Here is a 25,781-nt window from a genome sequence, read left to right on the forward strand (position 1 = left end):
TGCTCAAATATTCATCCCAGAGCAGAGGCCAAGGTGGAAGTGCTGTCTGATGCTCACCTTGGGGTGCCAGTGCTGTATGGAAACCCAAGTCAAGAGAAACACCACCTGAAACAAACCACAGTGGTTTGTTTGCCTCCCCCAGCAAGAGGCCTGGCAGCCAGAGTGATTTCAGTATCAATATACACGGTGTTTTGTTAGCACTGTGCTCTTGCAGAGCCATGTTCTGACAAAATTCAGGAGGGCAGTGTGTTTCCTTTCCTCATCCATGTTAATTCTTCGAGCCTTAAGCGGAAATTAAAAAGCAGGCCTTCCTAGGACTATTCAGACCAGACATTAGCCTATATATGGACAGAAATACTGAGGAGGAATAAACAATTCTGCAACCCCTTCCTCCTCATCCGCCAAAAAAAGTTTCTTGAAAGAGTAATTCATGGCAAAGCTCCGTTTATTTGATGACAGAATTAACCATAACTTTATACATCTAACACTAAATAAAAAGAGCAGAATGTACAAATCAAATTAATTATGTACAGGAATTCACCAGGAATACTTAATAAATGGACACTTCTCATGAACTTTATTTTAAAAAAATCAAATATCAACTGCATATTTGCAGTCTGACTTCAAATAGATTGCAGAAGGGTAGTGAACATCTTAAGTGCTGAAGTCTAAAGAAAAATGTAAGGCAACACATACGTGGGAAGGGCAAAGCCAAAAGTGACACTCCCTACTTACCTCACGCCGTTCTGGAAAGGTAAGGCACAGCGTGTCAGGAAAGGGGTGCACAACATTCAGCTTTGACATTCCTGGCTGAACCTAGTTTAGGAAACAACCTTCTGGGATTTGTTTGGTTGGTTGTTCTTTTTAAAGAGCAGTCTATTGAGTCAGTTACAGCATTTTTACAGTGGATAGCAAGGCTCTGAAATTCACATTCACTTCTGCCTCTTCCATAGGCTGGGCAAATAAATAAATGCACCAAAGATTAAACTAAGGTGCTTTTTGTAAGGTAACACACTAAATATACAAATAATGTTCTAGCATTATTTACAGCTATTTTTCCTTGAACGTTTCTTCACTTTAGTAATAATTTGTAGGATAAAAACATTGAAGTAAATTTAAAGTTTACCTAGTGCTCTTTTAAATATTTTTTCATCATAATGGCAGTATTTTAATTTTAAGCAGGATGGCTATCTCCAGATTCTTGACCATAAAAAATTCAAGTTACAGCTAGCAGTATTTTTTTTTAAATATTAATTTTAGTTTTATTCCATTTGGTAATTAGAAAATAATAGAATTGTAAAGGGCTGCAGAATGTATAAATAACTACATTATTTTCCTGAAGGAAGACCCCGACCTTTGAAATAGACATCTACAAATTAATTTGGATCCAAGACAGGAACTCAAACTACATATTGCTGAAAAATTTTCAATAACTGCTTATCTACAGGATTGGGAAGTATAAAAAGTCCACTCTGTAGCTTAGTAGACAGATACTCACATAGTTAAATAAGATGAAAGGTAGAAATACTAATTCAAATGAGGTGGTTACTTTGCCATGGGGTTTCTTAAATCCTGTTCAGTGGATCTGTTTCTGTAGCACAGAATTATATGCACGTTGTTTTATTTATGAAGTTTACCCTGCAACAGTACAGGTTTCTGGCTCCTTGGGTATCTTGCCACTGTCCAAAAGAGGAAATATTTGATACCACTATAGACTGAGAATAATTTAAAGACAGTTCTGATTGTTCATATGCAAAGCACTTTCAGTTACCTCAACAAACATCTGCTTGCTTAAAAAACAACCCAAACAACCAACAATAAAAGAACCCACACCTTGTACACATCAAGATGTGCACTGTTGGTGGTATTAAATAAGGGACATGTAAACTTGGGCCAAGCATGGCTGTGATTCACACTTGGTTGCAGAAACACCTAGTAAGGATTTTTCCATCTATGTGGTATAACACTGGGTAATTAACTGGCCCTAGAAGTATTTTCTTACAGCAGCAGTAATAAGGTCTTCTAGAGACACTGGTAATTTTGAGACAAATCTGATTTTTACCCCATACTAAGATTTTCCTGTTTCTCTATCCTGATATTGCCATGTGTCCTATTTGGGAATTAGCAAGGCTCCTCCTCCTTACAAGATCAGATCTTAACTAGGTGGACTTCTTCAGCATGTTTACATTCCCAAAGAAGTGTGCTGCTACACCTTTTTCATTTGAGAGTTTGTACATTAAATGTAAAGCAAAACTAGAAACATCCATCATTAGGCTGCCTGCTTTGGGTACAGACATCAGTGCTGGCGACAGCTTCCTTTAGACAACCAAACATTGACCTAAACATGGCTGTGCACAGAGGCTGCAGGGAAAGCTCCTCCCTTACAAATGGAGTTGACTTCTCTAAGGAGTCTCCCTGCAGTGGGCTGTCCACTGTTCAACTTGAATTCACAATCATCTTGGAGAACCACTTCCTCAGCCTTCAGAAGATCCCTGCCCATTATGTGTAAAAGATTTTAACAGTGTTTTGCTGCACCTTGGACTGCCACCCACCGACCTGGAATTTAAAGTCAGTTCTTCGAACTGGGATTCACTAACAGCCAATGGTGCCTCTGCCCAAATAAAAAAGCCTCAGTTTTTTTGTATGTCACATGAAGCACATGCTGCACAAAGCATTCTAACACCCCCTTGTCTTGGGGAGTAAACAGACAGAATCCAATAGAAGTAATTTGCTCACAAACCTGAGGAAATGCACATTAAAACAAAAAAAGAAAGCTACCGATAGCTGTGCATTTCTAGTTTTTAGTGCAGCCTTTTTTGTATGTTTTTTTCTTTTAATTTTTAAGTTACAGCATGATACTTACTCCATGACACAAAAAACATTATTCTAACTTTTTTTTTTCTTTCAGTTATGGTCAGTACAGACATCTTAGCTTTCAAAGCCTTGGCCCACACTGGAGCATCTTAACTTTTTCCCTCTAGTGCGTGGTGCAGTATTTTGTCACCACAATGTTCAGTATTGAGGAGTAACTGTTTGAAAACAGGCATCACTGAAAGCCCCAGATAACCCATTTAATACTTGCCTCTCACAGATTGTAATACCTCACTCTTCACGCTCTCTCATCCACTAAATGGACTCTGTTGTTGTAACATGGGCCACTTCTACTTCTACAGTTTCAATGGCCTGCGTCCCTTCAGCCATTTTCTGTCCTTGCTGTTGTGCCAATACATAATTCACCACCTGCATGATGCTTTGGTCAGAAAGAGTAGAGACTGATGTACACTCCTCAGTAGCTGCAACTGCTTCGATGGCTTCAAGCGTCTCCCCTGTCACTACCACAGTCTCACCCTCACCAGCACCAAAGCTAATCTCGGTTTCTTGCTCCTGCACGTCTGCCGCTAAAATGCTGATGGCATGCTCCACCTGCGTCCCCTGGTTGTGAAACTGAAGAGTATCTTTTTCCAGCATGATTTTGCAGGGTATGTAGTCCCTGTGGAACTTGGTCATGTGCTTCCGCAGGGTCCGGGCATCTATGTAGGCCTCGTTGCACACCGGGCACACGTACGGCCGCTCCCCGGTGTGTGTCCTCACGTGGCGCTTCAGGGAGCGCGCGTCGGCCCAGGCCACCCCGCACGTCAGACACTCAAAGGGCTTCACACCTGTGCTCGGGGGAAAGCAAGGAAGAGATGACCACCAGAGTTCATAAACAGGCATGAGCCATGAGGAGAACTGACAGGGAAAAGAGGAGTATGAAAGAACAAAAGGAATGCTGTAACATCTGCCATGTGAGAAAGAGATCCCGTTCACCACTTCTGGGCTACAATATAATGCAACCATAATACATTCAATGGTAAGATTTTCAACAAGTGCTCAGCCCAATTGTCAGAGGTTTGAAAAGAAATGTTGGAATTTTTTCCCAAAGTCATGCCTCCCCCCCCATTCTGTTTCTTCCAGGATGGGGCTGGAGGCGGAGCGAAGCCGCACACGCTGGGCAGGGTGGGAAGGGCTTGGAGTCTTTTGTTTGGGGGCTTTTGGGGGTTTGGTCTGGGACCAGACAGAGCAGGAGCCTGGTTTTTGGCCACCTCGTTCTCTTTTCCTGAAAGGAAATTTTTTCCCCACAGGACACCTCATGGAGGACGACTGAGAGAGAGAGACCGACCCATCTCAGAGCAAAGTATTCTGCCTTCAAGACTGCCTGTGGGAAAAGGACTTCATTTTTTTTTTTCATTGCTGGCTGCAAGCACATGTGGTTCTGAGCAGCTTTTGAACTGCTGGGACAGTCCTGCATTTCTCCCCCAGGTTGCCGCAGGTTTCTTCCTCCCCACCTGGGGATTTGGGACTTTTTTCTGTTTCTTCTGAAAGTTTTTGATTGCACCATTTACTGTTTATTCACATTTTGTTAATAAAAAGCTGTTTCTTTTCCTTTTCCACACTTCTGCCTGAAGTCTCTTAATTTTTAATTTGTAATGTCGTTAAACTAAGACGTTAATCTAACATTTTACTTCTAAAAAACTTTTCAAGATTGCTTTTAATGAAGTTTCTTCCCTGTTTTAAGTGCACACTACTTAATAATATCAATTCTAATTATTTTTTTTGCTGGTGATGCCTTTCTGAAACCGTGTTTTACTTCACAGAATTTGTCACTTACATTTATTTCTAGACACCCTTTGTTTCTGTAAGTCCTTCTGTACACCTACACCTGTTTTACCTCCTCTTCTACACTGTATATGTTCAAATACAGCACCTGATGTTTTTATAATCTTATGCTCCCTCATAACATCCAAGTTCCATGGTCTGTAATATCTAATGGGGCGTATGGGTGGTGACCAATGCCATCTCAATACTGGCTTTTCCTCTGTCACAGTTACTGTAGATCAGGCTATTGCAGGACACTTTATTTAGAAACAAACACAAAATCTCCACTTCCATAGTTAGACAGCTATTAGATTTACTCATAAGAGCTCTTTAAAAGGAGAAATGCTTCCAAAAAGTGGGATTTGCCCTCCAATAGGAGAATATAGACTCCCAGCACAGCTGCAACAACATAATACTCAAAAATCAATTTCATACTTCACATCTTTTTTAAAAAGAAATACTTTTTAAAAAAGAAAACTGTGAAGTGTTTTCATATTTTCACCAAGCATCCCATAGTTTACTGCTTGGTACAAATCAAGAAGTTGATTGATTTCCAACATTGGTATATTTTTTTTTTAATTTAGGCCAATCATTCTCCTATCTGAAGATTATTTTAACTGTGTGTGGAGAATGTTTTATGACATCCAATTCCTTGCCAGATTTCTACCTTTTAATCACTTGCAAAAAAGTTCTTCCGTTAAAGCTCTGAGAAAGACGAATTGGCCTTGTCCCTGTGTGTGACTGGAGTTTTAGAAAGATCCCAAAAGCCACCTCTGGGAATCACTGGCAGCAAGTTATCAAGCCAGGACTAGCTTAAAACTAACTGGAGAATCTGTAAGAACTCCTGCATGTCTTGCCAGACAGGACATACACAGACTCAAAGAAATAATTATCCCTCTCTCCACCGTGGTTTTAGGGGTTGAGGGGTGTCATCACTGTTTGTTTTCTACATACCTTCATGATTGTTCACGTGTCTCCTATATTCCCGGAGTTGGGTGAATTTTCTTCCACAATGCTCACAAACTCGTTCCAGATTTTGTTTTGCTCTTCCTTTTTTACCGTGTGTAGCTTTCTTTACATGTCTTCTGTACAAAGCCTTCTCATAAAATTCTTTTCCACATACATTACACCTAAAATGGGTTAAGTGAGAAATCTATTAAAACCATTGTTGTACACTTATGTATTTAAACCAAAATGCACTTGAGTTATGGTAGGCAAAGTTTAATGGGAATACTTGTCTCTCATAACAAGCAGTTCCCTAATTAGAAGTAACACTGTTGGACTGAATTACATTTTTTCTTACCCACAGCCACAAAGCTTCCACTTACCTTCTAGGGAAGTGAGATCCCACATAAAGCATTTCTAACTTCATCCATTATATTTATCCTCACACTACATCATGTATCTTAGTCCCAGGACTATCTCAGCAGATTAACAGCTAAACCACACTATTTAAAATCACCCACCCATTCTCAAGACCCCAGTCACCACCAATCAATTGGTACTTTTAGAGTGGACTAGGCAGTTCCTTGTTGGCTGGCTGTGGATCTGTATAACCTCATTTTGATTAGTACATTTCAGCTGTTAATTTTCTCTTACCTATAAGGGTCTGTGACAGAATGAGACTTTACATGAGAATACCAGTCTTTCTTCCAGCTGTAACATTTTCCACAGAACTGACACTGAAATGGCTTCACACCTAAATGTTTATTCATATGCTGCCGAAGATCTCGAGCTTCATAGAAACTCTTGTCACACCTGTAAGAGTAAATGTTTTAGCACCCTACATAAGAAAGGCAATGGGACCCTATTCTTTAATAGCAACTAAAGTCTTTGAGAACACCTACTGCATCATCAGTATTTATATAAAGCACAATCCCTTTCCAAACTAGGGAAAATTATAAAGAACAGCAGTTTGTTTGAAAGCCTGGGATAAAACCTGACGACCTCTGAAACACACTGTCTTATGAGTAACTACATTCTTTCTGTTATTTGGATGGGGAATAATCAAAGTCAAAACAACTGGGAGACATCAGAAATTTGTGTTATACCACATGAACATATGAGGGCATTAACAGCTGCTTCTTCTCTTAACCAAAGAGGATTAATTACTGATACACAGACAACTGGAATTTGTTGTTTGTAATGCTCAAATGTAGTTTTTTTTAGAAATGAATATATCAAATCCATGATCCTACAAGAAAGCATCTGAAAGTAGTGATACTCATTCCTTAGCTAGATGCTTATACACATCTAAACCCAGGCAACCTTACTGTTTTCCTTCATTTATACCTTGCCACAATATGACTGTATAGCTCTTCTTGGTATGGAAACTACAGAGACTGGTCTAATCAAAGACATGCTTTCTTCCCTTTGAAAGAAATTCTGCTGATCATCTCTATCTCCTCGCTCATGTAACATCACAGAGCTCTATGACTCAGAAAAGGACAGAGGCAGAGAAATGTCAGCAAGCAAAGGTGGAGGATTCAACTTCTGTAGACGATCAACCACCGGAATGAGGAAATCTCAGAATTCTCAACCTCCAGTGGAATCTGAAAATATAAAATAGCTTCCACACAGGAACAAAACTTTTAACATTACATTTCCTGAATAAGGGGCATTCTGGAGAGGAGAAAAAGTCTTCTTTGCTTTTGAGGGCAGGGGGGAAAATAGGTGATGATCCTTGAGCCACCCAAACAAACGCCTCCTCCTAGGCTGGAAAAACTGACAGCTCCTCTTCAAATAGGGCTCTTGGAGATCCTTGGTTCGCACAGCCACATCAGAAAGTATCACAAAGATTGGCACTCGGTGCTCTCTCCTCAAGGATTGCATATTTGGAGAAGTCATTAGAGAAGTACCAAACTCAAGCAACCACCACCCTCTAACACTTACACATTACTGCGATTTATCAAGCACATACTTCACTGAAAAACTGCCATGACCATTTTAGGAAAATAACTCATGTTCAGCTTCACTCAGCTTGGCCAGAAGTTCAAACTAAAGCCTGGCAGTGATGTTTCCATTCCAAGCCACCAAATTAAAAAAACTAAAGTTATTGCTTAGTGAAGCAATATAATTGACGTGGAAACATCAATTATATCTTTAGTAGAGATCTTTGCAGCAGAAGCAGCAAGGACTGTGTCTGTCTTGAAGAAGCTGGGGATTCAAAATATCTTCTCTGTCTAGGTGATCTTTTCCATCCATTACTCTACTGCCATAAATAAAAAAAATTCATTTTTAAAACATATTTCGCCTTCCAAACCAAAACTGCCTTCCCTAGTGTGTTTCATGAAATAGTGTCTGTGGCCTCTATTAGGTCTTTCTTTGTATTTCTAGGATTAATATTTTTAGCATTAAAAAGCACTAAAAAACATTGCTGACAGAATTAAAGTAAGTTTTCAGCACTCAGAAAATATTATTTTTGCTAGCACGCAGCAGCACTACCAGAGATACCTTAAACAATACTTCAGATTATTGCTTTCATTAAAACCTTGAGATGCTACAGGCACTCATAAATTGTGCAACTCCTCTTAATACTTCAGAGAGCTTCCTAGAGACCTAACCGAGAGTCCAAAAAAATTAAGCACTATTTGTCCTTCTTGGTCACTTGAAAGGTTCCCCTATAGTCTGCTTGGTCATGGAAAAAGTATCCATGTTTCACTAATGCACTAAGAGATGCACTCTTTCCAAGTACACTTTCTGCTAAACTAAAGTCCATAATGCAAAGATACTTAAGTGGTTTTGTATGTTTTATAATCAAATTAAATGCAAGAGTCAGTGAGTCTTAATTTATGATCATGTTCCTGCAGAGCTGTTTGCTAAACACAGTGTGCACTGCGATGCACACAAGTACATGACCTTATAGACTATACAGGACATTTTCAAATTAAACTGAAATCAACTATCACACTTAGAGAGGGCAAAACCAGGCTGAAGGCCCTTGGCCTCTGACAACTTTACCACTCTTATCTGTCCTACAAAGGAGCTGTAAACCCACACAGCTACAGATTACAGCACCTATTACAGTGCAAACACACTCATTAGAGAACAGCTGTGTGAAACCAGAGCCAGGTAACAGTTTAAAACCAAGCTTTTGCTCTCCACACATGTATTTACAAAAATGCGTTTTTTACTTTAATGCTTTAAAAGTCTTATCCCAGGCCAATGGAACAGTTTTACACTACATCAAGGAGCTGCTTTTGACCTTTAAAATTATGAGGATCTTAATGTTAAGAAAAAAAGCCCACCAAAGAAACCCACCAACCAACTTACTGAGTACACTGATATCCCCGAACTTCAGGCTTTGGTTGGTGTTTCTTTATGTGTTTACTGAGCCCTGATGCCCTGTGGAAGGATTTTCCACAGATGGAGCAAAGATACTTGGATTCTCCTGAAAAAAAACAAAACAAAATATGTTACCAAGCCAGGCCTCCATTTCTCTGGAGTGCTTTGTGAGAGTGGTTTTTTTAATTCTCATATAGTTTATCTTAAGTAATCAGAGCAGTGCTACAAAGAGAAGTTGGTTTAATTACACAGACAGAATTTTTAAGTGTATTTTGTATGTGCTAATGCAATAATACACAAAGAGTGGAGTAGCAACTCTAAACTGCTTTATTTCATTTTTTCTTTTATACACAAGTACCTCATTGCAGCTACTAATCAGTCATGAGAGCAGCCTAAAAACTGCCCTCTTGTGTGAGCACCCCCCCCCAATTGCCTGTGTTCACATATTATGCAACTTTTCCAGCAACACAGCATTGCTTATTTAATTGTATTAAATCTTGAACTTGTGGAACAATACCTTAAAATAAAAATTTCTGCTCCAATTCATCAATGTAGTAGTGATGAGTACTAATATAAATTCCTTGTATTAAATTATTATACTGTCATTCTTTCACATCCTAAGATCTTTCAAGACACCAGGTTTTTTAAAATGACAGCATTAGTTCAGCAAGTCTTGTAAAACACATATGGAGATTTTGAGAGATTTAACTTGTTTTCCTCTAAAAGTATAGGCTGGAAGTGTAAGTGCTCTAAAACATCCCAGCCTGCTGTCTATTTTTTGTTGAATTGACATGATACAGACATTAAATATATACATAAAACCACAGGAAAAGACCAAGCACAATCCTCTGTTCTTGTATAGAACATCTGCATAATAACATTAAGCCATGGTAAAATAAGCCCAGAAAATGACTACTTCCCTCTATTTCTGCTGCCTGACCATTAGAGGAAAAAGGAGAAACTGCCATTTCTTTTTTTAAACAGTGCCTTTGACACTGAAGAACAATAATGAAGTTCAGCAGCACAGAACAGCCAGACAAAGGAAAAGGATTCCCTTTCTCATCACTTACCTGTATGAATGCTCATGTGTTCCTGAAGACTTCTTTTTGTGACAAAAGACTTTTCACACAAGTCACACTTGAACTGTTTCTGTACTTCATGGAGTGCCAAGTGCATTTTTAATCCATGCTTATACGTAAAGGTCTTTCCACAAACCTAAAAAAATCCATAAGTGGTGAAATAAGACAAACAAAAATCATTACATAATATGTGTTTAACTTCAAACACAACAAAACCTCCTGTATTTCTTGGGAACTAGGATGGCCATGCCTGTGATTTTGCACGAGTGACAGAACTGGTCTGTTAAAAAAAGGAATACTCGAGGGAAGACATTTTTCTAGACACAGGGATGTGGACTTTCACAACTCAAATTCATTCTAGTTTTCTTGCTCTCGGACTGCAAGCAATTTCATCAGGATGTTACAGGATGTTTATTCTGAAGTGACTAAAATTAACATGAATTTTAGGGCACAGCATCAATACCAAAATATCAAGAGACCGCTACTGGCTTGATTAGAGGGTAAAATGACTTTACCTTGCACGCATGTGGTTTTACACCTGTATGTTTGAGCATATGTATTCTGAGAGAATAGGGCTTCGGCAGAGTTCTCCCACAGATATCACACACGAATTCCCGTTTGGTTCTCCCTTTCACCGCAGACACACCCGTCCCTTCCGCACTCGTAGCTGCGGGGTTGGCTTCGGTCTTCCGGGTGTGCCGGACAAGGTGGGCCCGCAGGGATGCACCGTACTGGAATTCCTTTTTACACAGCTGGCAGAGAAAATATCACAACTTCACTTTGCTTTTAACGCTCAAAATTGTATTAAAAACCAAAAAGGTAATCAAAGATTTTGAGTAGAGTAATATGGTTAAATCTATAACCCGACTCCAACAGGTATTTTATCTCAGATTAATTAATAGTTGCACATTTTTAATCTTATGGCTACTGACAGAACCCCTGATCACTTCCCAGTGACACTAACTTCCAGCTGAATCTAAACACAGTTGCAAATTTACTGGTAAGGCTAAAGTAGATCCCACGTCAGCACTGTCTTGAGCAGCAGGCATACTCCCATGTCACACAGTGCTGTCAGGCCAAGTGGCTGCACCACATTTTACCCCACACCACCCAAATCAAGACTGCATCTGACTCCGAAATCCTTAAGGAAAATAGAAGCTTGTACCAAGAAAAGGCAAGAAAAAATAATTACTAACATCGTTACTCAATTAATTTTCATTAAGAGGGAGGTTTACAGACTCAACTTACAGGACATTTATATTCTTGAGATCTTTCATGCTTCAGTGTGTGCATTATAAGTGCATAGCGCCGCTGGAACACCATTCCACACTCTGTGCACTTGTGCTGAGCTTCAGCTTCGTTATTTTCCGTGGTCTCTCTTTTGGGCTGTTTCATTTTTTTCCCTCTTTGTACCAGCTTCATGGCAACCTAGGTTGGAAAAACATAACTCTTAAATGAATTTTACTACACTGTATTTCATACTTCCTCTGCAAGTGAGTACTAAAACCTGATTTTTCTGTGTTGCTGTAATACCTGTTAATTTGGCAAAGTTAACTCAGCTGCTAGAAAGTTACCTTATTTCAGTTCACTACAAAACTACAGATCTCATGGTGAGTGACAAACTGGTCTTAAAACTGTAAACTGGCTATGATAATGGGCACACGATGATTTACCAGTTCAGAGACAAATAACTATTCAGCCCTGAGTAACTCCCAAAGTGAGAGCTAAGGGATAGTTACAGGGGAATCACAAAGTACTACCAGTCACAATTTCTATCAAGTGTTTCTAACCCTTTGCTGAACCCCAACTTCCCTTTTCAGAATTTATATTAGCTTTACTAGAAAAGTCATCATATTAAATAAAAAAAAAAGGCCTATGAGCTATTAATAACCTAGAAAAATTCACAGTATTTAAGTAAATAAATTCTTTCAGATTAAGAGTATTCCAGCTTTCCTGGAGATTTTTTTATGTAAGGCACTAGCGGTTTTTTGTTAGGCATCATTGGCAGTGCTACCTGGAGCTGATAATCTCATTTTCCTTTGTAGAAACTCACTGTCAAATTCTTTAGAAACCAAATTGTAAGTGATCAGGCTGAAATTTCCTGTATCGGGACCCTTTGGGGCTCTGAGAATAAGGCAAGGGAAGGAAATACAATCATCCCTATTTCTTTGTCCTGTTCTCCCAACAAGCAAGGTATCTAACAGTTTTTGAAAACACGCCAGCCCTTCCATGCCTCTGGAAGCCAAACAAACTCAACACAGAGACAACATTTTCATATATTTTTTTAAATTTTACTGTTGATCTGAAAACTTATGCAAACTTAGCGAAATTGCGAAGCCACAAAAATAATTTTGTTCAGTGTGTGGTTAGTAAGAGCTTGGAAAGTAATTCCTACACAGCACACCTCATCCCCGGTATCTGAATGCCAAGTGGAAGCACTGTAATTCAAGTCAGCAGCATTTTTCCTGCAGTCACTTTCCTGGTATTCTGCCAGCATCAAACCTGGGAACTCAGAAAGGAGTGTCTCCTTCCCAAAGCTTATGACACATCCAGTGCCAGAGGGGGAAGTTGAGGGATGCCCGAGACAAAAGTGCTAAAAGCTACAAAATGAGTTAGGAAAGGAGAGACCCATTCCTGAATCCAATCCTGAGCAATTATCTAAACCAACTGCTTTTTTCCACAGGTGGCCACTATTTGTGGACCTCATGTGTCAATGGGCTGGATTTAAAAACTGCAAAGTAAGTTAACAGGAGTTGTTCCTGAAGGTAAATATTCCCCCCTCCCGAAACAGAACAAAAACCTGTCATTTTCCAACCCTCATAAATAGGTTGCTCAAGTATTTTGACTGTGCTAGTTCTAACACCTGGGATTTGAACTGTCCATCAGTAGGAAAGAGACTAATGCTACAGTTTCTGGCTATGAGGGTGTTGTAATGATAACAAATTATTCCCCTGTGTGTGGAACTGGCGGCTAAACATTTATTATATTCGAGTGCTAGAGTTTTTAACATCAATGCTCTTAGAACCTTTTTTTCTGAACTGACCCCAATCTGAAGGTAGCAGGACTGCCCTATTGTGACTTATGACTACATCTTAAAATCCACATGGGATGTCAAATTTTTCTTTCCCAATGCTGTTTTCCAGTCTGAACAAATGTAGGGTCTCACTTCTCTAATAGATAAATACATTTGTCTATGACTGACATACACATGAGATAGTTAAGAATTAAATTCACAGATCATTGAGGATTGCTGTGAGAAGATACTCAAGCTGAGCTAAGGTCACTGAGAATTCTCAAAATCTTTAATATGGCAGGAATATCGATGCCAAGTCAATGGATTTTTTTGTTTGTGGTTTTTTTTTTTTTTGGGAAGCAGTCTTTTCAGATAGGTTTTGAAACACCGGTAATTACTGACAACAGGCCTTATGACAGATAGAATACCTGCTGTACTGCAGATTTAGGATTTGTCTTTCTGCTTTGCAGTTTCTTTTCAATTCCTTTATGCAATCTGATATATCCCCCTTCACTGACAGAACGCTGGCGAAGCTTGCTCTTGTAAGTATCATCCTGGCTGGAAGCAAGGTTTTCCTGTGGGGAAACTGGGATGCTCTGTTCATTACTTGTTTGTGTGAGTGTCTCTGAGGAGTCTTCAGCAGCAGTGTCCACATGTGCTTTATCACTTTCATTTTGAACGGTCTCAGTTTCTGTTTGACTCTCTCTGTCCACATCTTCCACACCCAACTTTTCATAGAGGTTGTTTGAAATGTTCTCCACCAGCTGGATTTTGATGTAATTCTCAGCTGTTTCACGCTGCTCCACAGGCTTTGGAAGATCATTGGGAGTGGCCTCCAGAGGCTCTGGGTGCAGGAGGTTGGGCTGGGGTGCTGCTGCCTCCTCTGTCCCAGCAGAGGAAGGAGCTCCGTTCACAGCTACTGGCACTTCACTGTCTGTGAGCTTAAGCTGCTCAGCACCATCCGTGGGCTGTGTCTCAACTTCAGCCTGCTCTGCTAAGTTCTGTGTTGACTCCACAGTTTGAATGTCTCCCTTTTGGTACACCGTGATTTGCTTCTCTTCCATCTGTTTGTGCACATTTTCACAGATTTCCAGGACATCCGTCATGAAGAGATGCCGGGCAAGCATGGCCACTTCTGCCATGCTACAGAAGTCAAAAGTTAATTCTGAAGTGTAAGCAAATTCCAACAGAGGCAGGAAACTGGACTTGCAGAACCCTACCAGGAATAAAACAAGGTATTAGAGCAAGTACTGATGACCCGGAATTACACCAAAACATCCCATGATGAATACAACAGTTCACCTTTGATATGGTTAAGTCTGAAATTTAGAGCAAAACATACTTTGAAATAACACTGAAGCCTCTCCACTGGGACTCAATTAGTTGTCATTTACACAAAAGCTTCCTCCTCATGTATTTTCTATGGGTAAGTAAGCTCAGACAACTTTTCCAATAACTACATGGAACATAGGTAGTTTCACAATAAAATTCCCTAGAAAAATGTTTCAAGATGCTGGGAGAGCCACAATATTTTTGAAACATGTTAATTTAACCAAAATTTTTCTGGACCTGCTACTTTCAGAAAGCACTCAGGACTTAAGTATCAACTGATGCGGCAGAAAAATAAAACAAGAAAATAGCTATTGGAAACAACAAATATATGGATATATAGATAGAAATGCTTAACTATAAGAATTTGGTAAAATTTTCCACAGTTGTGTAAATCATAAATCAAGCATTTGATCTGGGGGAGCTTCTGGACCTTCATATTAGAAATGTATTGTTCACGCAGAGACAGGCACAGTTAAGAACTCATGAGAAAGCAATGCAGAAGGCTATGTTCTGTACAATATTCTTCATCACCACAAACCTATTTTTAAAGCATTAATTTTAGAATTGTCTCCAATCTTTAACATACCAGAAGGTTTGAGAAATAAGCAGACATGCATAATACTTCAGAGCATTAAGAAACAATTTAGCATTTGGTAAGCTAAACAGCTCGCCAAGAAGCTAGTCAACATCCCCCATTGATCTATTCAACATTTGATTATGTTCCCCTTTAATGTTTGTGACTAATACAAGGAGGAAACACACTTAAGCAAGGTAAAAAAAAAAAATCAATCAAAAGCTTCTCAGATATTTTCAGATGCAATACCATAGTCCATGGAAAATCAGATTGGACAAAATCAGAGGGATTGCTTTAGCATTAAAATCCACACAAAATACTTTTAGATTAAAAGAGAGAAAAAAGCGTGATAAAAATATTTGGTTGTCTTGAACATTCAAAAAAGACTGAATTAAACACCTTACTTAGGATATTATGATTTCTAGCTTTGAAACCCACAGCAATTCACCTGACAGATCCACTACAGCTTCATGACTAGTGACAGCTCCCTTTTCAATGAAGAGCTCTCGGAAGTACTCGCTGTTGGCTGCCAAGACAGATTTGTGAGCTTTGTACTCCTCTCCTTCAATCAGCAAAGTCACATCACAGAACTGATTGGAAAGCCTCTGCTGATTCAGCTGGTTTAAGACTGACAGACAATGTTTGGAAGATGACTGCTTCACAAGGCCCTTACTGTCCACCTGTCATAAACAACATTATGAAAATTTCATTACATTTAGATTGTGCCTTTTTAAGCATTCACACTGAAACACAGAAAAGGATTATTTTCTGCAACCATGCAATCAGTTCAAGCCTGTATGACATAAAGCTTAATTTACTATTGTTTTCTTCTTTAAGCTTCACCCTCCCTCCAAACACAGTTAAAGCACAGAACTGGAAAAATGGGAAGACATGTTCAAACAGTTCTTTGACCATATTTTTCTATGCTACAGTCTGAAATGGTTTCTAGATTCGTGTCTTTACATGCCCATGAGCCTGCACTTATGAACAAGAACTTTATGTATCAATATAGCATCATTTATTAAGGAACAGATAAAGAGCCCAAGACAATCTTGTATGTGATGTTTTACCACTGGTAATTTTGCCATTCATTTTACCTTGGATTCTATATGCACAAATAGGAGTCAGGATGATTTTCTTTTCCAACAGTGATGTACTATAATTAATTTCATGTCATCTATACCAGTAACCCGTTTGCACACATTCAATATCTTTGGCGAAATTTATATTGTTTTGCTACTACGAGATTATCAAAACAATGGGAAATAAGTACATGACCAAGAATGCAGAAACAGACAATTCAAATTCCTTCAGATGTAAACAATGATACTTACAAACACAAGCTCATGCTTTGCTATTGGCTTCTTCTTCACAGGCTTTGGGGATGCAGCTGGAATTGATCCTGTGTTACTCGATTCATCATCTGTTTCATTGCTATCTTCATGAGATTTTGCATCCAGTCCTAGTTCCCCCAGCATTTCAGAAGGATCCGACAGAGATCTAGAGCGATCCAGCTTTTCTTGGCACTTGCTGCATTCTTTAATGTAATCTTTAACCTGCTTAAGGATACCTAAGGAAAATTAATGGAGCTTAATTAGGCTTCTCATTGTAATTGAATTTATCTTAAACACACAATTAAACATGTAGGTGATTAGCATAACCATATTACATGCTAACCAAGGAAAGGGAAGTCAATCACCTACACGTTCCTACTTCACATTACCAGTTCTGATTCTCTCACACCATTTCATGATACTGCACGTTACTACTGTAACCCATTAATTTGAAATAACATTTGGAATGTCACTACATCAAGCAAACTCTCCTAGAAAGATTTTTAAGGCTAGAAAAAAATAATGGTACTCAGACATTTACTGTAAGAATCCCAAGACAATGAAACCTGCAATGTAATCCTGCATTTAGCCAACACAAATGGCTTGTTCTTATTGAAGGGGACAGGAATTGGACTGCTCACCTAAGGGGTTTTACAAAATTGGGATCAACTGTGTTTTATGCAATGATGATGATACATATTAACACTGATTTAAATCAATTGCTTATGATTTTGGAATTTAAACCAAGTAATTCCCACCAGTACTCTAATCAGTGTAACTAAATAATTTTAGATACTTAACAGTTCCTAAACCCGGGGTCCTCTTCTAGGTACCCAGACATTTCCTGTGTATGGCTTTCAATCCAAATTAATTTCCTTCACTAGGAGAATATAAGAACATATGTAACAGCCATGCCTCTATAGTTCAAACCCAGCACAGCTCAAAAACTTGGCTGACAGAGTCTTAGACTTGCACTGCTCACACCTTCTCAGGGTATGAGATGCACTATCATTCCATATGTATCCCTGTAAAGATCAGGAAAACACACACTTAAGGCAACCCAAGACATTCATGCCTATTTCAAACACTTTTACATTTTCTTGATTTTATCTCAAATCAGGGCTAGTTCTCAGCACAGGAGCTGTCTGGTCTTCAAATCACATATCCAACACCCATCCTGGCCCCTGGGCCACGCTCCAGCCCATTGCTTCCCACCTGGAGCAGATAAACACTAGACTGACACCCATCTCCCCACATGACACCTGGGTCAAAGCTGCTGTCCACTGGAAGCCCAAGAGTATTGTAATGGCAAAGGAAAACAATGTTTTAAAGGAAACATAATACTTGAACTGAAAGCAGGGAACGAATTTTAGGATTTTCAGTGCAAGAGAAACAGGAGAGTACAGGTTGTGCAAATAAAGGTGACTAGTAACCTCAAAAGATGCAGGATACAGAATGCTCTCTCCTGACAAATAGAAGATGTGATGAGGTCCACCAGGGAAGTTTCCAGCACAGGGTGACAGTAGATGCTACAACAGTCCAATACTGGGCAGACAATGAGAATGCAGATAAAGGCAAGGAAACCACCATCCAGAATAGATATATCAACCTTGAGACAACAAATCCTTTTTCACATCAAAAGGGTATTCAAGTCAAGGAGATCTGTACTGGAAGGATGTGCTGCATCCAGAGCAAACTGCCTCCAAATTAAGATAGGGAAAACCAAAGCTGAAATGACAGACTTGCTGACTGATGAAGAAAGTAGAACAAGAGAAGCAATACAGATACAATCTGGGCCCTTGGCAAGTGAAAAGCAGAATATTTTTTAATGGATACCTAGGACTAAAAGTAGAACAGCAATCCAAAGGGAACAAGATATCAAGTCACTGGCTCAGCCAAAAGAAGGCCCCAACTGGGAATTATTGCTGTTCATGCACCACCATTTTCAACAGCTGTGATATCACTGAGGACTCAGCTGAGAATTGGTCTGGTCTTTTCAGCTTCTCATTGGAAGAAAGAGATAAATATAAAAACGAGTGCCAGGACTGCAAACCACCACTGGCAGCTGTAGTACCTAAACATGATCATCCTCCACATGCACGGATGAAGTTAAAAGCTAACCCGGGTCACATGGAACGGATTATCTCCCTATACAAGGCACTCCGTTTAAGAAGTCCCTGCCTTAACCGAGCTGTATGCGACACCTGGAGGGGGACAGTCCTGTTCCGTGTTTTCATATATTCAAAAGAGGGCTACTGGGTAAGAAGCCCTGGGACAATTTGCTGGCCAAGGTGCACCTTGCAGAGCGAGCCCTGCCCCTTGGGGAGTGACAAAGGCCACGTGCTTCGAGGTGGCACCGGTAATCTGCTCTCCTGCTCTCTTCAGGGAGGGCACAAGGACATCCCTTCAGGACCCTGCAGCACAAGAGAGACAAGAAGCTCCTGGAGCGGGGCCAGTGGAGGGTACAAAGATAATTAAGGGACTGGAGCAAGGTCTGTTCAGCCTCGAGAAGAGACGGCTGAGAGGGGACCTCATCAGTGTCTGTAAGTATCAAAAGGGAGAGGCTGTCAAAAGGATGGAGCCGGGCTCTGCTCGGTGGTGCCAAGCAATAGGACGAGAGGCAACAGACAGAAACTGATGCCCAGGAAATTCCACCAGAACATGAGGAAGAACTTTTTTACTGTGCAAGTGACTGTGTGCTAGAACAGATTGCCCAGAGGGGGTGTGGAGTCTCCCGCACCGCAGACATTCAAGACCCGTCTAAACAATCCTGTGCCGTGTGCTCTGGGATGACCCTGCTTGAGCAGCGAGGTTGGACCAGACGACCCACTGTGGTCCTTCCCAGCCTGTCCCAGCCTGTGACTCTGCCCTAGCGCCTCAGCAGCCGCAGCCCCGTCCGCCCGCTCCGTGTCCCGCGGCTGCACCCACCTCTCCACCAGTACTTCTGCGAGAGCCCCTGCCATGTCTGCAGGCGGGTGCGGTGCCCGCCGTCGGGCGCCAGGTGCGCGTTGCGGATGAGGCGTGCGCGGCGCTCGGCCTGCAGCACCACCTCCAGCTCGGCGAAGCGCTGCTGGTCGCGCTGCCGCCGCTGGTAGTACAGGGTCCCGCCGCGCACCACGTAGCAGGCGGCGGCCTTGCGGATCTTCCGCTTGGCGTTGCCCTCCGTGCCCGGCGCGTACGGCTCCCGCTCGTTGGTCAGGTACCGCAGGATGGCCAGGTAGCTCTCCTCGCTGGACATGACGCGGGGGGGGAGGGGCGCGGGAGCTGCCCCCCCGCGCCCTCGGAGCCGCTGTCGGGGCGGGGAAGGGGGCTCGGCCCCGGGGCCAGCGGGAGCCGCGCCCGGGGGGGAACTGGAGTGTCGCGGCCCCGGGCGGCGGGAGGGAGGGAGAAGCTCGGGCAGCGGCCGCGGCGGAAAGACAAAATGGCTGCTGCACAATCGGAAGTGACGCAGGGGCCACTGCGCGCGGGAGGGGCGGGGCAGGGGCGGGCGCCTGGGGAAGACGCCGCTCGCGATGGGGGAGCGGGGCGGCCATCTTGGAACCGGGCAGAGGAGAGGCCGCGCGGGGGCCGGGGCAGCCATCTTGGAGCCGGGCAGAGCCTGCAGGGGAGGGGGCGGCCGTGGCGCCGTGAGCGCTCCCGAATAAATAAATCCCTTTGGAGCCCTGGCTCCGAAACGAGCGGCCTCCGCTCCAGAACTGCCACGGGAGCAAGGGCAGAGAGCAGACGAACAGTGAGATTCGGGCTGCACTGTGATCACGAGCAGCACCGGCGCGGGCCTCGGTGCGCTCTGTATCACTTGTGAGAGGCGAGGGAGAAAGTATCTTTAAACGTCAGCTGCTGGTTCTCCTTGTCTGAACTCTGACCTGGCTTTTACACTCGTAACAGAGACAGGAAATGAAACGCAGGAACCCTAACCCTTCCCCTGCGCTCGGTACTTGGGAGCACAGGGATCCCCCCCCCAGAGATACCAACGGGATGGAGCAAGGCTGCCGGAAGGTTCCGTTTATATATAAAAGGGAGGGGGGTTGTGTTTTTTTTGCTTGTTTGGGTTTTTTTTTAACGATGGTGGCGGTCGAATAATGGAACAGGTTGCCCTAAGAGGTTCTCTGTCCGAGGACCTCTGTCCTTGGAGCTGTTCAAACCTCAGCTGGACACTCATCTCAGCAACCTGATGTAAATAGACATGCTTTGAGGAAGGCGTTGGAGTAGCTGACCTTTGGAGGTCCTTTTCAACCTAATTTTTGGGCCTATGACCAATTTAAGTATTCAAATTTTGGAGATAAATACTTGATAGAGGATCAATGACATTGCATTAGGAAAACACGATATTAATTCCCATGTTAATTCTTTGTATTACAACTATGTTTTAGCTGAGGTTAATGTCCTGCTCTGAACAGGCTGCCTCACTCACTTGAAGCATAGCTTGTGAGAGGAGTAACCTGATGACCTGTTACTCCACCAGATCATTTAAAACTCAGCCATAAACATCAAGGAAGCAGCACTTCAGGGCACCTCTGCAGTAACACCAGGCAGCCAAAGCCTGCAAACTTCAAAGAATTAACAAATAGTGTCTTATAAATTAGTCCTATGTGACAGTTTATATTAATGGTATTTCAAGCAGATTGTTTGTAAAAGCTCATCTTCTTTTTTAGCTTTTCAGCTGAAAACTTTCACAAGGGCACATGACGGGTACCAGGTGCTTTGTATGACACTGACATGATCAGGATTTGTATCATCACCACTAGCATAGGTAATTTGCAGTGGTGTTTCCAGCCTTCAGTTTTAGATCTCTAAAAATCCTTTCCAGATTCTGGCTCCTTCACTTTCAAGTATCTTAATCAGTTTAAAAGCCTTCAACCTCATTCTAAACATGAGTAGCTCCTATGCATTTTTTAATTACCAAAAAGCAGAATTGTTTGGAAGGTAACAGTGCAAATTCCATTAATGTAATCAAGCTGGGCCTTTTTTAAAAGGGTTGAAGACTTCACCCAGACCCATATCTATTTTATTAGGAAACTCAAACCAAAGCATAACTCAAAAATACAGCCTGTAACCCAGAGTGCCCATTACAGCCATTGTGGGTTTGGAGCCCTAAAGAACTGCAGGAAGCAGAACTGTAAGAACACAGCTGCTTCCTTGACCAGTTTAGTAGGATAACAAAGCAAGCCCTCAAAGCTAACAGGCATCAAGATTTGGCATCAGTAAATTGAGAAGTAGCTCATCCAGAAAATAGAGGTTTGTTTTCTGTTATAGTTCTGGTAAGTCAGAGGATGTTGCTTTGCCAGGGCTACTGCTGTCCAGCAAAACTATGGCAAAGTTTGGGCATGTTGTCTGTACAGCACAATTACTAAGGCAGGCAGGTATTTCCCATGAGAAATTTCAATCCCTCTAGTGGTGGGAGGGTGAATTTCTAAGGGAAACCCCATCTGCATTCTGGAAATTAAATATGAACCTCATTAAACAGGCTTTAGGCAAGCATGTACTATTAGCTGTATTTGAACTCATTCAACCTTCACAGGCATCTTTTTCCTGGATTGCTTCCAGCAATCCATCGTTTTGTTACTTCCTGACCCATGAATTGCATGAGAACCTTTAAAAGCCACATAGTTCATGAAACGATCCAGTCCCTTTTTTCAACCTTTTCCTCCTTTGATTCTCTACATCTTGCTACATGCATTGCACAACATAGGAACTGCATTAACCTTTTTAGGTGTCTTACAAATGGCACTGCTTCACCCCCACTTCAGTTTGCACCTCTTGATCTTAGAAACCTCTTTTTATGTCATTTGTCACAGATGCAAAATAAACTTATGTGCTGAGCTGTCCTCCAGCAAGAACTCCCTGCGAACACCAGCTCCACCTTCCCTGTCAATGAGCCAGGTGTTAACAACTTGGGAAACGTACCAATACTGCAGATTGTCCAAGAAACAAGTGTTTTAGGGCAATAAGATGTTTTTCAGTCTGCAAAAACCAGACATGGTTATTTCACAGAATCATTCTCTTCGGTGTATCTCACACAGTGGAGGAGAACATGGCACAAGTAATGAAAGTTAACAAGATGTTTATTCAGCGTGACCAACAGCTTGGCAAATTAGCGCTTTCCACCAACACGGGGAGCAGAAACCTTGACTGGCTTCACAATCTTCTGCTTTGGTGCTGCCTTTGTAGGAGCCTATAAAGAGTTAGGTATGAACAAAGAGAAGCAATTTATCTGCAGTCCTGAAAGCATCCCTGTATATATTTTTGACAGAAATTAGGCAATTTAAATCAGCTCAGATTAGAATTACAATGTTTACACACATACCATTAAGCCTACAACATGTATCATGCCAGCACAGGGTATTAATTCATAAGTAATAATGAAATAGATGGTGGCACTCATCAATATATTGGTATTAAGTTCCTAGACAATGAAAATGTTACATCCAACCAAGTTTTTTATCTATTAAGTATCTCTAATATATAGCCAGAAAGTTGTTTTACTGTAATATTTATTTATTCTATAAAAAAAAGTTAATTCTGTTCAGCTATTAGGGTATGTTTAACTTTACTAGAAGTCTGGTCAAGGTGTTTTCAGATCAAAAGAAAAAAATATGCAAACGCTTCCTCAAAACAGAAATGGGCATTTCCAATAAAGTCCTGCAGCAGAATGCTGTGTGTTGTGTTACAACATGGTGTATTCCATTTCACGATTTCTTTTTGTCTACTATATCTCACCTTTGCAGCAGAAACAGCTGTTTTCTTGGTCGCCTGCTTAGCCTTCTTGGCTTCCTTTGCAGCTCTGTTAATAAACAGAAAAAGAGGAACAGTTATCTGAGTCTGCCATTCACTGTTTCTTTGTCTCAGCACTGTAAGAGCTCCCTAAGGTCAGGAATGGGATGCATTATTGCAGATTTCTCCTCTGCATTCACTACCCTCTAGGGTGACTACAACAGAGACAACAGGACTGTGTGGGACAAAAAAAATTATTTTCACTACAAGAGAGGGCAAGAAGAGACTCTTTGCTGCTACAGTCTCTTGCGAAGATATTACACACAAATATACTGATTAAAAACAAACTAAAAACCCCACTGATCTCTGACTTCTCACCTAATAGCTTGTTCCCTCTGTGCTTTGCGTACTTCAGGCTTCTGGTTTCGTTTAGCCATAATCTCAGCCAGAGAGGCACCAGTGATGGCTCTCTGGAACTTGACAGCGCGGCGCGTGCGCTTCTTCTGTATCTCTTCCTACAATGGCACAAGATGAAGAAAATTAGCATCACAAGACATTAAATAAATGGCTAAAGACAATTACAGAAACAAGGTGCTATTGAGATTGAAGCTGTTCTAAAAGTGGGCACTGAAGTAGAATTTTATTTCTCACTTTGGAGATTTCTTCTGTTGGTTACAGAGAAGTGCTGCCCTGCCTCTGTGTGGCCCCTTCTCCAGCCACTGCCTGTTCTTTCTCAGTGTGTTACCAACAATCCTCAGATGGCTCCATGGCTGTCCAGGTCTCAGTGTTTGAGAACGTGCATTAGCTCCCTTATCTTTGAGGCTTCTACAGCAAGGTACCAAGAAAAAAATATTTTGGAAGAATGTCAGAAGTTCAGCCTTCTGTAACTCACAGAAGGAAAAAAAAAAAGAGGGGAGATAAAATTCAATTGATTCAATCTTCTCAAAGGAAGACACTCCACATCTCTTCGGGTGGGATCAAGTGCTAGGCAGCAGCGTAAGCCATTGACCATCAACCTCCCTTCTTCAAACAAACTGGTAAAAACACTGACTTTCAGCACTGATGTGAGCTCTCGCTAAATGCTCTTCTGCTGTGCAAGTTTAAACAAGAGCACTGGAAATACCTCATGCTACATGCCTTAGTGATTTATCTTTTTCATGCGGTAACAACATAGGAAAGGCCTTCTGCTAAGCTACAACCCAAGGTTTTTAAAGAGAGTACATGAGAAGTGCCATCCCTGCCCCCTAAACTCCCAAATCATCTATGCTGTCACCATTCAGGAAGTTTACAAGATCAAACTTTTAGAAAGTCTGCATATTAGATAGCATTACTCACCTTCCCTAATCTTTTAAAACATGCCATTCCTACAACTGTTAAGATCTACTGAACCTACTGTGGCTCTGAGTGCTACAATCCAAATATAATGTTTTTGCTGAACTGGTTACCTTTAAACCACAAAGCAGTGTATCAACTCATAAAACTGCGATCACATTTTCACCCTTATTGGTCAGTTGTCATCCTGATTATATGGGTCACACTTCTGCTGAACAGCAGTGTGCTCAAGTGATCTCTAACAGACCAGTGACCACATCTTTTGGCAGCCTTTAGTTGGTATATACTTACTGACTGTCCCTTCTTGTGTTTACGCCTGTACAGAACAGTCCAGTTGATCTGACGGGGGTTTCTCTTGGAAAGGAATGCAGACTCACATTTTGCATTCAAGAACTGAAAAACCTGTGAAGGCAAAGTGTTTTATGAATGACATTATCACAGTTTGCATGAAGTAAATCTCTGACTCCGTGTTTTCCAACAGTGATGCCTTTGTATTTCTTTAACACAGCTCTGACTATTAAAAATTTTAGAAGATAACATCATACTTTTCAAGTGTCTGTCCTCGAGTAACTATGTACTACTTCCTGTATGTGGGAGTGAGTCAAAACTTGGCCTAAGGAAGACAGGGAGACCAATGCTCCACCCAATTCCTTCTTGCACAGATAAATGAACGTGCTTGTCTAAAACAACAGGCAGAATAAACAGGCTAATTTATTATTAGCTGTACAATTTGATTTTAAGCATAGCCTAATTCCCAGGAGAGCACACGAGGATTCAACCAGTTTATTTCCTTAGCTGTCATTCCATACAGCAAGATAACTGCGCTAGGATACCCAAAACCCAACTCCACCTTTTGCAGGCCTGAAAGGACAGTCCTGTCTACATGTGACACGACGCCCTGAAAGAGCTCTCCTCCCTATTCCACCCTAACCATCTGCACCCAACTCATTTCCAAGACCAGCAGCAAACCTCAGCTTTAGATGCAGGATGTCCAAGCAGAATACCTGCTGCTCTGAGACACGCTTTCCAAACCGCATCCTAAAACCCAGCCCCACGCCACAGCACCTGGACAGCGATGCTGCCCTCGCATCACTCAAACACCCGCAACTCCGGCAGGCCCCGTAGCCACGCCGGCGGCGTTCCCGGCCAACACCAATCGCACAGCCCGGCCTCTCCGTGGGCCCGCCGTCCTCCCCGCGCCCGCCCGGCCCCGAGGGGCTCGGCCCAGCCTCACCTTGCCATCGGTGCGGGCGTAGCGACGGCCGTGGCCCGGGTAGATCTTGTACCCGCTGAAGCTGCACAGCTCGACCCTGCGCGGGAGAGAAGAGTTAGGGGAGGGTGCGGGGGGCCGGGGGAGGCGGCCGAGGCCCCGCGGCGGCCTCCCCGCGGCGGATGGAGCCGGATGGGGCGGCGAAGGCTCTCACTTCATGATGGCGGCGGCGGCGGCGAAGGGCCGGAGGGGCGGGGAGCGCGCCGGGGGCGGTGTC

At 42.0% G+C, this 25,781-nt stretch overlaps 2 protein-coding genes across 2 annotated transcripts; both read right to left on the reverse strand.

The window, feature by feature from the left end:
- Positions 1 to 427: 427 nt before the first annotated feature.
- On the reverse strand, positions 428 to 19,587 carry ZBTB11 (zinc finger and BTB domain containing 11). Its single transcript, XM_032681000.1, has 11 exons — positions 19,180 to 19,587; positions 16,252 to 16,487; positions 15,366 to 15,597; positions 13,440 to 14,227; positions 11,247 to 11,426; positions 10,514 to 10,750; positions 9,990 to 10,134; positions 8,908 to 9,025; positions 6,235 to 6,393; positions 5,590 to 5,765; positions 428 to 3,659 (listed from the first exon to the last, which is right to left on the reverse strand). Exons 1-11 carry the CDS (start codon positions 19,487 to 19,489, stop codon positions 3,127 to 3,129), a joined length of 3,114 nt encoding a protein of 1,037 aa, XP_032536891.1. The 5' UTR covers positions 19,490 to 19,587; the 3' UTR covers positions 428 to 3,126.
- Positions 19,588 to 22,295: 2,708 nt separating this feature from the next.
- RPL24 (ribosomal protein L24) lies at positions 22,296 to 25,772 on the reverse strand. The gene is made up of 6 exons (XM_032681007.1): positions 25,719 to 25,772; positions 25,529 to 25,604; positions 24,586 to 24,696; positions 23,341 to 23,477; positions 22,969 to 23,032; positions 22,296 to 22,423 (listed from the first exon to the last, which is right to left on the reverse strand). Exons 1-6 carry the CDS (start codon positions 25,721 to 25,723, stop codon positions 22,343 to 22,345), a joined length of 474 nt encoding a protein of 157 aa, XP_032536898.1. The 5' UTR covers positions 25,724 to 25,772; the 3' UTR covers positions 22,296 to 22,342.
- Positions 25,773 to 25,781: the final 9 nt, after the last annotated feature.

This window comes from Chiroxiphia lanceolata, chromosome 2 (assembly GCF_009829145.1).
Source record: "Chiroxiphia lanceolata isolate bChiLan1 chromosome 2, bChiLan1.pri, whole genome shotgun sequence".
In the NCBI taxonomy this organism is placed as follows: domain Eukaryota; kingdom Metazoa; phylum Chordata; class Aves; order Passeriformes; family Pipridae; genus Chiroxiphia; species Chiroxiphia lanceolata.

Coding starts and splice junctions, on each gene's coding strand:
- ZBTB11 (XM_032681000.1), bottom strand. CDS start 19,489: ATGTCCAGCGAGGAGAGCTACCTGGCCATCCTGCGGTACCTGACCAAC. Junction 15,598..16,251: donor CAAAGCATGAGCTTGTGTTT/GTAAGTATCATT, acceptor TGTTTATGACAG/GTGGACAGTAAGGGCCTTGT. Junction 14,228..15,365: donor AGCTGTAGTGGATCTGTCAG/GTGAATTGCTGT, acceptor TATTCCTGGTAG/GGTTCTGCAAGTCCAGTTTC.
- RPL24 (XM_032681007.1), bottom strand. Junction 24,697..25,528: donor ACGCCCGCACCGATGGCAAG/GTGAGGCTGGGC, acceptor TTGCCTTCACAG/GTTTTTCAGTTCTTGAATGC. Junction 23,033..23,340: donor CAGAGGGAACAAGCTATTAG/GTGAGAAGTCAG, acceptor GTTTATTAACAG/AGCTGCAAAGGAAGCCAAGA.